This window comes from Artemia sp. Qi Xiang Cuo, chromosome 2 (genome assembly GCF_049724085.1).
Source record: "Artemia sp. Qi Xiang Cuo chromosome 2, ASM4972408v1, whole genome shotgun sequence".
Classification (NCBI taxonomy): Eukaryota; Metazoa; Arthropoda; class Branchiopoda; order Anostraca; family Artemiidae; genus Artemia; species Artemia sp. Qi Xiang Cuo.
In genome coordinates this window covers 43,048,643-43,061,873 of record NC_142795.1, presented here as the reverse complement: position 1 = coordinate 43,061,873, position 13,231 = coordinate 43,048,643, and the positions used below count along the sequence as shown (strand labels likewise).

Below are 13,231 nucleotides of genomic sequence, written 5' to 3'. Positions count from 1 at the left end.
ATTGACAGGTCACTCAATTGATTTTTTGTTTTTATTAAACGTGCTTCATACTGAATAGCATTTATAATAAAAAAATGCGATGTATAATTGTGCAAACAAAAACTTTCAAAAACTAAGAGGTAGAGACGGACCTTTCCTATCAATACAAATGACTGGTACATCAACTTTAGCTTATGAATGTTCTAGTACACAGGATTAACTAAAAAATTTTAATGTTAATACAATTTGTGACATTTTGAAGCTTTGTTTAGTTGTAAATCAGGAAACAGTTTATTGGAATTTGATATCGATGGAATTTGAGATGCTAACCTTAAGTGACAGGAGCTTATTTTTCATTGAATACTTTTCTTTACTTTGAGCCTACAGTAAGTTCAATTGACGAGTTTAACGATTGCGAGACACTGATTTTATTCCAATTTAAGCAGAATGCTTACATACGCAGTGATCCTTTTTGTTATGCATATATCTACCTGATAGCCTCACCCCAGACACTCTACATTATTGACAAAGTAATATTGTAATTGTTAAACCATGAAATTTATTCTTGGCTTAGAACTTACAGTACCAATTATTCAGCGAGATAGCCTACTGTTCCAGTGAATTGTTTGTTTCTTGATAGAAAATAAGCAATTATCTAGAGCAAAGAACCTAGGGCTTTGAAGAAGACCTAGTCTCCTTGTTTTGTATATTAAGCTAATTTATATCCTTTATTTTGATTTTTCTCCATACAAGTCAACTTTTTCTTTAGATTGCAATCAAATCAATAGCCATGTCACCAACTTATGTCAGCAATATGCCATTAAGTAATAGTCGACACCGCAAATCTTAAACACAAGGAGATTTTGATTTTCAGGTCGAATTACGTACCTTGCCAGCCTTGTGAAATATTATGAATTTATGATTTACCAAGTTAAGAATAATTCAACTATATCTACCTGGAAAGCACTGTCAGTGGGAACAAAAAATGTATACGAAGTTGAGGATAGAGGATCAACACCTGAAGCTTCTAGCGCTTGTCCCATATCCATCGCATCTGTTATCTCCATTGCCTTCAAGAAAGACCTACAAATAAGAACTTGCTGAAAGTGGAAATATATTCAGATGTAACAATGGTTATTTTTAATTATAATTAGTTTTAAACAATTTTTGGAAGTGTTTTAAAAGACTGAATACCTACTGTATTCGGTAAAAATCATTACAGTTTATTTCAAAAATGTTGAGTTACAATTCTCTAGTTCCCTAATATTTGTACTGCTAATTATAAGAAAACCACAATTAAAGAAATAAACTAAGCTGTTTAAGGCCTAATATGCTTCCCTAAGTTTATTAGGCACTATACTACAAACCCGCACTTGTAAGTACGATAAATAAAGCTATGTTTCATAAAGTTGTACACGAATCTTGTCGATAGAAAGTAACAAGAAGTTCCAGCTACGTTAGCTTGGTCTAAGCCCTGGACGACCAGAAATAAAGTCAAATATTAACAAGTTTAAAATCAACAGATATCACTATAAATGAATAAATGAAACCCAAAACGGACAGAAATAATAAACAATCAAGTCAAATCCAAAATGATCAGACATTACCACGAACAGGAGTAGGAATAACACCCCCGTACCCTTCTAAAGGCAAGAGTGTCGTTTATAATTTAACTAAATATATATATATATATATATATATATATATATATATATATATATATATATATATATATATATATATATATATATATATATATATATATATATATATATATATATATATATATATATATATATATATATATATATATATATATATATATATATATATATATATATATATATTTCGAGCAGTGTGGTTTTTCGAGCAGACGTTTTGGTCCGTTGAAAGCTTAGGGAGCGTTAGCCAAGGTCGTATCCAGGGGGGTAGGAGGTTTTTTGACCCCCCCCCCCAAAAAAAAAATTCCGACTCATAAAAACGTAACGAAAATGAATATAAGAAATTGGTGCATTTTCAAGGGAACCTCCTCCCCCCCCCCCCAAAAAAAAAAAAAAATTCTGGATACGGCCCTGGCGTTAGCTCTACTCATTGTCATAATTTCTAATTATTTTAGGTTTGAATTAAATATTTATTGTGATTTATATTCACTTTGTGTTTAATATTCTGTTCATTTTATGCATGAATTATTATTTGTCTTTATTTCTGCTCGCCTTTGGTTTTATATAGATCTTTACTTCTATTAAATAAAAAAAAAGTTTTTTTTTAACTGAAAGTAATGAAAGACGTTAAAACGAACAGAAATTATTCCGTATATGAAAGGGGCTGTCACCCCCCCCCCCAACGCCTCGCTCTTTACGCTAAAGTTTTTTATTGTTTAAAAAATAGAGTTGTGAAAAAGTCAAGGGGAGGTTTTCAAATCAAACAGTTCGTGGTAACGAACTCTAAGTAAGGAGCGACCCGGCTCAATGGTAACCGAAACTCTAAAAACGGAATTTTGTTACCAATAGATACATCAATAGAATTAGATTTTAATGCTGATTTCAAATACATAAGTTTCATTAAGTTTAGTCCTACTCATCAGAAGTTACGCGCCTAAGAAAATTTGGCTGATTTTCGAAAAAAGGGGGAAAGACCCCCTAAAAGTTATAGAAACTTAATGAAAATCACACCATCATATTCAGCGTATCAGAGAACCCTACTGTAGAGGTTTCAAGCTCCTATCTACAAAAATGTGGAATTTTGTATTTTTTGCCAGAAGAAAGATCACGGATGTGTGTGTGTTTTTTTTTTTTTTTTTTTTTTTTTTTTTCCAGGGGTGATGGTATCGACCCAGTGGTCCTAGAATACCGTGGGAGGGCTCAGTCGAACGGAAATTAAAAGTTATAGTGCCCTTTCTAAGTGACCAAAATAATGGAGGGCAACTAGGCCCCCTCCCACGCTCATCTATTTCCCAAAGTTACCCGATCAAAATTTTTAGATAGCCATTTTGTTCAGCATGGTCGAAAATATGATAACTATGTCTTTTAGGATGACTCAATCCCTCGGAGTCCCTGCGGGGAGGGCTGAAATTTATGAATTTTACCCAATGTTAACATATAGTATTGGTTATTGGGAAGTATACAGACGTTTTAAGGGGGGATTTTTTCCGGTAGTGGGGGGGCTGGTTCGGAGGTTATGTGGGAGGATATTTCCATGAAGGAAATTTTCATGGGGGAAGGGACATTGCTATGAAGGGGACGCCGGATTTCCCAGCATTATTTAAAAAAGATCAGAAATTAAATATAAAAAAAACAAGTTTTTTCAACTGAAAGTAAGCAGCAACATCAAAACTTAAAACGAACAGAAACTATTACGTATATGATTGGGTTCACCCCTTAGTCAATACCTCACTCTTTAAGCCAAATATTTTTTAGTACTTTCTTAAGAGCTATTTATTCTAATTAACGGCCTTTGAGATTTTTAAAGAATTGGAACAAGATTCCTGATGTATTACAGATACGTCCATTTGGCAGCTTGAATACATGTTGTGCCTTCAGATTTAGCTCAGCGTTCCCCTCATTTATCCCTGAAAGTTTTAACTTAATGCCCTTAATAATTCCTGAGATATTGCAGATAAACTTTTTGACAAACTGGATGCACATGGTATCTTTTGATTTAGCTTGACATTCCCCTCAACTTTCCTAAGAGTTTAAACTTAACCCCCTAGGCCGTTCTTAAAACATCCAACGAATAAACTGCAGATTTTTTATGGTGTGTTTATAGATCTACACGACAAGCTACTTTATAAATGCTTAAGGTTGTAATCTTGCTAGGAAATTTATTCCTACAAAATTAAAATGGCATTAATTTCTTATTACAGCTTCTTTCGTTAATTATTTGCATATCATTTTCAACTTTTAATGTCCTTTTAGCTAAACATTGAAGTCGTCAATTTGTATCATTTAAAAATTGTTTCTGCATACATCATGTATTTTTGTTACTGTGATTGTTGTTGAGAGTTTAAAACAAAGGGTTTGACGTTAAGTAATAAACATACGATCATGATCACAGATAATTACAGCTTTAATTTAGTTCGATTTTCATCAAAAGAAACTATCAAGTGCGGTGTAGAATTTAGTGTTTTACCCGAAATAACTCGTTGGTTTTGTCCAGGTTTTTAATCTTATTTCTTTTATTTTCCCTTTTTTCTTCAAGAGTGACATAAAAAACAGTAGGTGATTTTACCTTGTTAAACTAGTAACTAATAAGAATTTGGAGCTAACTGGCTATGTTTCCTGGAATATGTGTAAATATATTTTATTCAGATTCGTTGAAGCATTAACTGAGAGCTTTGGAAAAGACAAGGTTTTTAACTTACGTGAAATTGCCTTCGTTTCTGAGCAGGTCTCCGGCAGAAATATTGGAAGGTCGAATTACTTTATTGATAATATGAAGGACCCCATTTTGTCCCTCAATATCAGCTTTTTCAATCAAAGCATTTTCAACTCCAATAGATTTTCTGTAAACCAAAACCCTGAATGTGTTCTCCTCGTCAAGAGACATATGTAACTGAAATCGTATAGGTCATTAAAACTAGGAAAGCAAAGAAGACGTTCCTTTAAGAAATAAGCTTTCAAATAGGGTAAAATCATTGGATTATACAGAGATTTACGAGAACAAACAAGTTTTCTACGCCCATTCTCAAAATTTTGACTTCGATAAGATGACTTGTATTCCCAATTTTATTACGATATAAGTTTGTTCTGATATTGTATACTAAACATTGTTAAACCTAACTGACAAGACAAAAAACTAAAGGCTTTATATTTTACAGTTAGTGATAACAGTCATAAACACAAATCTATACAGATAAAATACACAATGTTAAAATGAATGAAGTCAAAATTCATCATTTTGAAGTCACAAGTCTAGTCACAAAGTTATATTCAGTTTGGCCGATCGTCCCGGGAATTTAAATAGGGGTTTGCAGCTTGCTAGCTCCGGGACTTAAAGGCATCTAAAGTCAGGAAATTAGGCTGCTAATCCCAGCACCTAGGAAAAAAAAATAAAAAAAATACAGAATAAAATTTCACTATGCACAAAGAGCTCCCTGTTCTCCTTAAAAACTATATCAATTGAATGATTGTTCATTTCCGACATTAAAAAAAATTCAAGTTTTGGCCCCCCGGCATATTTTCCCAAGCGTTTTTTCTTGTTAATTGTAACCAATGCTGCTTTATAGCAAAAATATTTAACCCTTAAGACCTTGCATTTTTGGATTTTTTAGGGAGTGGAATTTGTGGAGGGGGTATACCAGCGAAGATCTGTTCCCAGTTTTTCTTTTAGTTTATGCTATTCAATAATGTTTTCCTAGTAAATCAGTCTTGCTTTAACTAGAACCAGGTCTTTTGACTGAATTGGCAGCCTTTGTTATCTAAGTTTGGGGAGGTAGCTTGGTAATTCCAGTGCTTGAGGAATATAATGATAAAGATTTTGTTTCTTGGAAGGAAGAGAAAGGGAGGGAGAGAATACCCCCCGAAGAGATTTATCCAAAGCTTTCTATCATCCGTTTTAATAAATTCAGTTTTCCTTTTTTTCCCATTTTGGCCAAGTAATGATCCGGCTGACAGACGTACACATAATTTGATTCTGTTTCGGCAGGGATGAGGGATCCTTGTATTTTTGGAAGAGCGTCGACCCACAGTTCCTTACCTCCAGGCAGGGCCGGAGAGAGTGTCGGGTAAAGGGTCAGAGACCTAGGGCCGAGGATCTAAAAGGGAAACGGCACGACCAAACGTAAAGTTCTTTTCTGTACATGTAATCTGCTAAACTCAAAAATTTTAGGTTGGTTTTCCAGTTCACTAAGTATTAAAATAATTTTTGTCTTGCCTTGAAAAAGTCCAAACTGCGAGTAACTGATTTTTATCGAGCTATCAAGCATTTTAGTAGTGTTTTGTTATTAGTGTAACAAAACGCGCGGAGTTGGCTAAAAAACAAGCACGGCTGGCCCAGAACGACTAACAGACAATCGATATTCATCAATGCGTGATAACGATCAATATTTCATCAATAACCATTTGAGCAGAGATTAAGTTAAGTTTTAGCTGTCAGTCAGTCACTGGTTTAACTGTTTGGTTACCGTGCAATGCAGTGTTCGAGAGTAGCTATAGTTATGTTATAGATCTAGTGAATTGCAACGAATTATAACGATAAGTCTGATGCTCAAAAAAGGAAATAGAAGGAAGAAAAAGAGTTGAAAGAAAAGGAATTACAAAAATATCAGTTGTCACTGGAAGTTTTTTAAACTGCCATTGCAGCCATCTAAGGCTTTAGTCATAGTAGGAAGCAATGACACAGCGGATTACTACTGTTATTGTAAAATTACAATTACCGTAAAAAATGAAACGGAACAAACGAAACCTGGTGCTGTTAATGTAAATTCAGACCCAAGTGAGCTTCAGCCTACTTTGTCTGCTATGTCCTAACCTAAGCTTCAGCCAATCCCAAATTCGAGCAAATATTTTGACATAAGGAACCCCAATTTTAACGCTACCCGCAACTTACGATATCCTCAAATTCCATGGCCAGATCACTTCCCAGGAGATTCGGAAGGATGTTCTGTTCCAACATCGGTTTTTAAAAAGAAAATTACAAATAGTGCACTGATTTGTTTGAGGCAAATTAAGAAATTATTTTAATGTTTTTCTTATAGGGTATTTAGCACGCTGTCTAAAGCACAACATTCTTCTTTAACACTTTCTGGAGGTTTTTCTCTACAGGAACGGTGAAAAAAGTGTTTGATAAAGCTAGAAAACATTAAAATAGCAGTAACTATAAAGATTATTATGTTCAACAGATAGTATTGGTGATCAAATCGAAAAAATAAAATGTGATTGGCTTAAATTTGGGTTCAATCCAGCAAGAAAATATAAACGGGGCGATCTTTTCGAGTGAATGACGAATGTGATATTTTTCCTGTTTGAAAGAGGGCTTGCTTTCAGAGGAACAAACGAGAAGATTAGTGACCCTTCTAATGGGACTGTCTTAGGTATTTTAGGAGCGTTTGCTCTTTCAATAGAGAACTGAAGTTCGCTCTTTTCAGTAGAGAGCTGAAAGAGTACAAGTACATTATCTGTCCGATGAAATTCAGAACGAATTAATGCCAAGAAAAATTCTTAAAGAGGGAGAAAAAGCAAGGCACTACACTGTAATCGTTGATGCGGCACCTGACTCACTGTAGTTGAACATATTGCATTTCTTCTCAGATATTTTAAGTTTTCTGTTCAACAAAACCAACGACGCAGAGTTGAAGAGATGCTGCTTCGCTTAACTGACTGTTCACAAAAAATTGCTATGCCTATTATAGATAAGCCAAAAAATTATAAAATTCTACTGGAAGATTGTGAAGGCCAGGCAGCAGCAACATGAAACGTGCTTATAAAGTCCAAGCCATAATTTTTTCTGCAAATACAAAATATTTTTACTTTTCCTGCACTTGCTATTCCTTAAATTTATGTAGAGAAAACCAGCAGAGAGTGCCGAGATGCAATGACTTTTTAGGAAGCGTTTACAAACTGCACGATGTTTTTGGCTCTAACCCCCAAAGATGGCAAATCCTCAAAACTGTAATACCATGCTCTCTTCATTCAATGTCCAAAACTGGCTTGTTAACCAGATTAGATAGTGTGGAACGAGCTGCTTCACATCTGCCAGGAATTGTAAAGGTCCTTGATGAACAAAGTAAGCGAAATTTAGCTACAGAAACTCGTCGAGACATAGACAGGCTGAAAACCTTTTTCAAAAACATGTAACTGCCTTCTTCTTTCATCATACAAAACTTGGTCTCCGTCGTTATTTTTCTTCTTGCATCTACTTGGCTCAAAACTTTTAACTTCAAGATATTTCAAAGAGAGTGTTGCAGTGTCTTGATGGAACGTTAGATGTTCCATCAAAAACTTGAGTTCTTTGATAGAAGATATGAATAACCTTCGCTTTGAAGGATGGAGTCAAATATTCAGTGTAGCTCATATAGTGGCTGAAAACATTAGTTGGCTCCAATAACGTCAAGAGGAACAGAAAAGAAAAAGAAGAAAAAAAATAGCTGGTGAAAACTGCGAGGATCATGCAGAAAGCGAGTATGACTATAAACCTTCTTTCGAGCGTCAAATTTTCAAACTTATCCTGGACAGCATCATATGAGATATGACTGTTCGATTCAAATCACTTTGTGTGAACATTTTTTGTATTATGAGGCTTCCAAAAAGTACCAAATAACCATACTGGAAGAAAAGCCGCAGATCTAGTTCAGAAGTATCCAAGGGATTTCGGAATTAAACTTGTTGATGAGTTTATTAGCCGGGAGCTAATATGCTCAGCCAAATTTGGTTACAAAAGTCAATAATTTTTGAGCTGCTAAACAAAATCAAAACTTTGAATTTGGAAAATTCGTTTCTAAATATAGAATTAATAACAGAGTAAAAATTTTTAACAGAGCAAAAAATGCGTTACGCTCAACAATGTGTCAAGCGAGGGTGTTTTAGCAGTGAAGACGGACCTTGCAAGAGAAGCTGTCCTTGATACCATCATTGTTAAGTTTGCCATGAATAAGGCCAGAAAGGGGACTTGGTTGTTAATAAGGATATTTGGTTAATCATAAAAAAGGATTTTAACCTGTCCATGTCTATTATGATTATAGAGTAATTTACAATAAATAAAATCATATTTTTTAAATAAATAATTTTTCTTTAACTTCTAAGAAACGTTAAAAAAATAAATTTTAGCATGTGCCTACAAAAAAGACAAGTTAAGAACTAAATAAACGGAATTTTATATTTATTATTAAAATGATTATTTTTTTTAATGCGGCTTAAAAAAAGCCATATTTCAATGTTCTACTTACGTTAATGTTCATTTCAGGGTTAACACTGATAAATAAAAGTTTATATATATGTATATATATAGACCCCGGCGCCGAGCCGGCGGATCAACCGAACGCCGCCGACGAGACGCCCGGTCGAACGCCGCCGAAGTGTTGTAGCACAACCGGCGCGCCGCAGGCGCGCCGCCACCGGCACAGGCGGTGGCGTTCGGTCGACTTTAAATTAATGTTGCGGCAATTCTTTATTGCGTCAACCGCAAAGTCGGAGCTTTTACTTCTCGTGTGGTTTAGTATTTTGATTTTTCTGATTTGAAATCAAGCAGGGCTTGCACTATTCCCAAATTTTCTGGTATGTCCCCGAAAATATAAGCGTCAACCCAAAAAAAAATTTTGCTACCCGACTCCCCACAAATCACGCAATCACGGTGACACACCAAGCAAGTTATCACCAGTGACTTTACCTTCCAAATATTACTTTGCATACCATAATTCTTCACTAATCTCTTGTTCATTAATTTTCGTCTCTTTTGTTGCTTTGCATAAAAACCAGCAGATGCAATATGCAATTGCAAATATTGCAATATAAACAGTTCTTCATATGTTGACAAAAAAAGTATCGTCTTTATGAAATGAGTTTAAATCATTTCGAATACAGTTTCCCAATCGCAATTTCTTACATCATTCGTAGTCAAGAATTTTATTTTCAAGTTGAAAAGAATTATAGAACTAATTCACTACTATACAGCTTCAGCCTTCAGTTGGATTCTGAAATTGACAGGCTATACATTCTTTCTACAGCTGAATTGTAAATGTGCAGATTTTTTTTTGCTGTTTTTAGATATGATTTTCTTAATGTTTAATACTCAAATGTTTAACGCCTGATATAAAATACAATATTCTTTCTGAAACATTTTTACCCCCCCCCCCCAAAAAAAACCTTCTATTGAGACGAAATTTAGCTATTTACAAGGTTGGGGAATTAAAGATTGAACGGGAAACTACCCCAAAAAATATGATTCATAAATAAATTGTAAATTATTGTCTATGGGGGGGGATCGGGGCTTTCATTTTTAAATGATAATACCTCTTTTTTTATTGAAAGCAGGGATGCCAAAAGGATAATTATTTTTCTCATTTAAATTGGAGACGGAAGAAAATGATATCAAATTCCCTGGGAAACCAGTGAAATATTTTGATAGACCCAGGGCCCCCCATTAGGACTTGTTTATTGTCTTGGGTATTTTGCGATTTCTCATAGGCTACTGACCTGATTTGGCTTTTGTATGTGCTCCCTTTTAATTAGATTCTTTGGATCTTATTTAATGCCACGGCGAATCTATGACTCAGTTTTCTAATAATTTGAGGTATATCTTAATAATTTCGACATTTTTGTTGTTGTCTTTGTACCCCTTTACTCATTCCCTAATTTTTTTTTCAAGGAACACTAATATGTTTAACGTTATTTTGCGTGTTTGTTTGAACCATATAGTGACCTAGTTAATAATTAAGTAAATTATTTTTCTAATGAAAGTTGAGACTGGACCACCTATCAAGGTGGTCCAGTGCCCAAGTTTCATCAAAAGGCCAGGTTATAATAAAACCTTTCAATTTGGGAGGTTCAAGGAGGAGTCTTTGACATTCGTATGACCTCAGGGTACTAGATGTTGCAACGTTCTTACGTATCTAAAGTGGTTTAAAAAATTCGATCACCCCACAAATGATTACCAAAAATATGCACAAATATAAAAATGTAACATTTGGAATATTATAACACTTTTTTCAAAGCTTTGAAGAAAAGCAAAAAGGCTAAATACCCCTAACTACGCTTGAAATCTATTTTAAAAAGAAACTCTTTGGAGATTTCCATGGACATGACCATAGCAGAAGCTTTGAGCCTGGGTGGGGATCAAAGAGGAGTCTTTGAGTATTTTGACCACAGGTGACTTATTGTTGCGACTTTCTTAAATTTGGTAATTTTTGTGAGCATTTGGAAATCAAAGCTTAAGCTGAATAACTGATACTAAGTGTCCTAACATTTTGTTTGGGTTAAAAATGACGAACTAGGATGAAAATCTCAACATCTTCCTGGAGCTACTTCAGTCTGCTTATTATTTCAGGTAATTCCATTTAAAACGGACGAGTTTTTCATTTTTCACCTAAGAAAATAGCTGGAACTTCATTTTTCTTCCTACCGAATAAACCATTAAGTGTTTTTTGTTTCATTGTAATTGAAGTGTTCTCATGTGAAGTGTTCATCGTGTATTTTTTAATTTGATAAATTTACTCCTTTTAGATGCATTTTATAATTTGACTGATATTAGGTATTTATCCGTTTATAATTTGGAATGAATCCCCAAAAGAAAAAATGAATAATATCCAAAAGAGCAGCCAAAAGTAATAAAAAAGCAGCAGTTCAGCCTTAGCCTACATGACATATATTCTATAAATAAGACAAAAAAAACTTTAAAATGATTTTTTTTAAAGTTGTTTTTAAAAACCAGTTTTTAATACAAGAAGGATTTTTAGGAATCCAAAAGAACAAAAAAAAAACAAAAAAAAAACCATCAATATCAAAGTCGCCCATTTCAACTGTTTTAAAGGTGACAAAACAGATTAGGCAAAGGACATTATGAAAAAATTAAGCTTCCAAGTTCAAAGTTATATTCAAAGTTTTTACCCAGATAACTGACGAATTTTGTGATACGGTATTTGAAGTTTTGTATGCAGTAATGCTCGATGAAAAAAACTACTACTTTTGATAATTATTTAAGTTAAGAATACATAGCTAATAGATACTTCAACTACTCGTATTATGCACGGGTTCTGAAACACCACAGCCATTTCATTTTTACCAGATTTCTACTTCTCTTGATGAATCAAACAGTTCGCGGTAACGAACTGTAAGTAAGGAGCGACCCGGCTCAATGGTAACTGAAACTCTAAAAAACGGAATTTTGATACCAATAGATACATCAAAAGAATCAGATTTAAATTCTGATTTCAAATATATAAGTTTCATCAAGTTTACCTATCAATGTTACGCGCCTATCAAATTTAACCTATCAAAAGTTACGCGCCTGAAAAAATTTGGATGATTTTCGAAAAAAGAGGGAAAGCCCCCCTAAAAGTTATGGAACCTTAATGAAAATCACACCATCATATTCAGCGTATCATAAAACTCTAATGCATAGGTTTCAAGTTCCTATCTACAAAAATGTGGAATTTTCCATTTTTTGCCAGAAGAAAGATCACGGATGCGTGTTTTTTTTCCCAGGGGTGATCGTATCGACCCAGTGGTCCTAGAATATCGTGGGAGGGCTCATTGGAACAAAAATTAAAAGTTCTAGTGCCCTTTTTAAGTGACCAAAAAAAATGAAGAGCAACTAGGCCCTCCCACGCTCATTTTTTTCCCAAAGTCACCCGATCAGAATTTTGAGATAGCCATTTTGTTCAGCATGGTCGAAAATATTATAATTCTGTCTTTTAGGATGACTTAATCCCTCAAAGCCCCCAGGAGGAGGGCTGAAAGTTATGAACTTTACCCAATGTTAACATATAGTATGGCTTATAGGGACCCGGCTCAATGGTAACCGAAACTCTAGAAAACGGTATTATGATACAAATAGATACATCAAAAGAATTGGATGTTAATGCTGATTTCAAATATATAAGTTTCATCAAGTTTAATCCTACCCATCAAAAGTTACGCAACTGAGGAAATTTGGCTGATTTTCGAAAAAAGGGGGAAAAACCCCCTAAAAGCTATAGAAACTTAATGAAAATCACACCATCATATTCCGCGTATCAGAGAACCCTACTGTAGAGGTTTAAAGCTCCTATCTACAAAACTGTGGAATTTTGCATTTTATGCCAGAAGAAAGATCACGGGTGCGTGTTTATTAATTTTTTTTTTCCCTAGGATGATCGTACCGACCCAGTGGTCCTAGAAAATGGGAAAGGACTCATTCGTATTAAAATTAAAAGTTCTAGATCCCTTTTTAAGTGACCAAAAAAAAATGGAAGGCAACTAGGCCCCCTCTCACGTTCATTGTTTTCCCAAAGTCACCTGATCAAAATTTGTAGATAAACATTTTGTTCAGCAGGTTCGAAAATATTATAAGTATGTCTTTTAGGATGACTTAATCCCCCGAAGTTCCCGGGAGGAGGGCTGAAAGTTATGAACTTTACCCAATGTTAACATATAGTATTGGTTATTGGGAAGTATACAGTAGAGATGTTTTCAGGAGAGATTTTTCCTGGTAGTTAGGGGGGGGGTCGGGCAGGGACGTACGCAGGGAGTGGGGCCTGTGGGCCCGGGCTCCCCCGAAATCTCACGATTTTTTTCATTTCCCCATAATTTTCTGATTTTTCTCCCAGAATAAGGGGTTTGAA

At 34.6% G+C, this 13,231-nt stretch overlaps 1 protein-coding gene across 1 annotated transcript in view; it reads right to left on the bottom strand.

Moving 5' to 3' along the window:
* Nucleotides 1-865: 865 nt before the first annotated feature.
* Nucleotides 866-13,231, bottom strand: part of LOC148955254 (periostin-like) — a 286,642-nt gene continuing 274,276 nt past the window's right edge. Inside the window, exons 10-11 of the mRNA XM_089108124.1 lie at nucleotides 4,340-4,530; nucleotides 866-1,062 (exon numbers count right to left, since the gene is read on the bottom strand). Of these exons, the coding sequence (XP_088964250.1) occupies nucleotides 903-1,062; nucleotides 4,340-4,530 (351 nt within the window). The 3' untranslated portion in view covers nucleotides 866-902. The remainder of the gene's footprint in view (nucleotides 1,063-4,339; nucleotides 4,531-13,231) is intronic.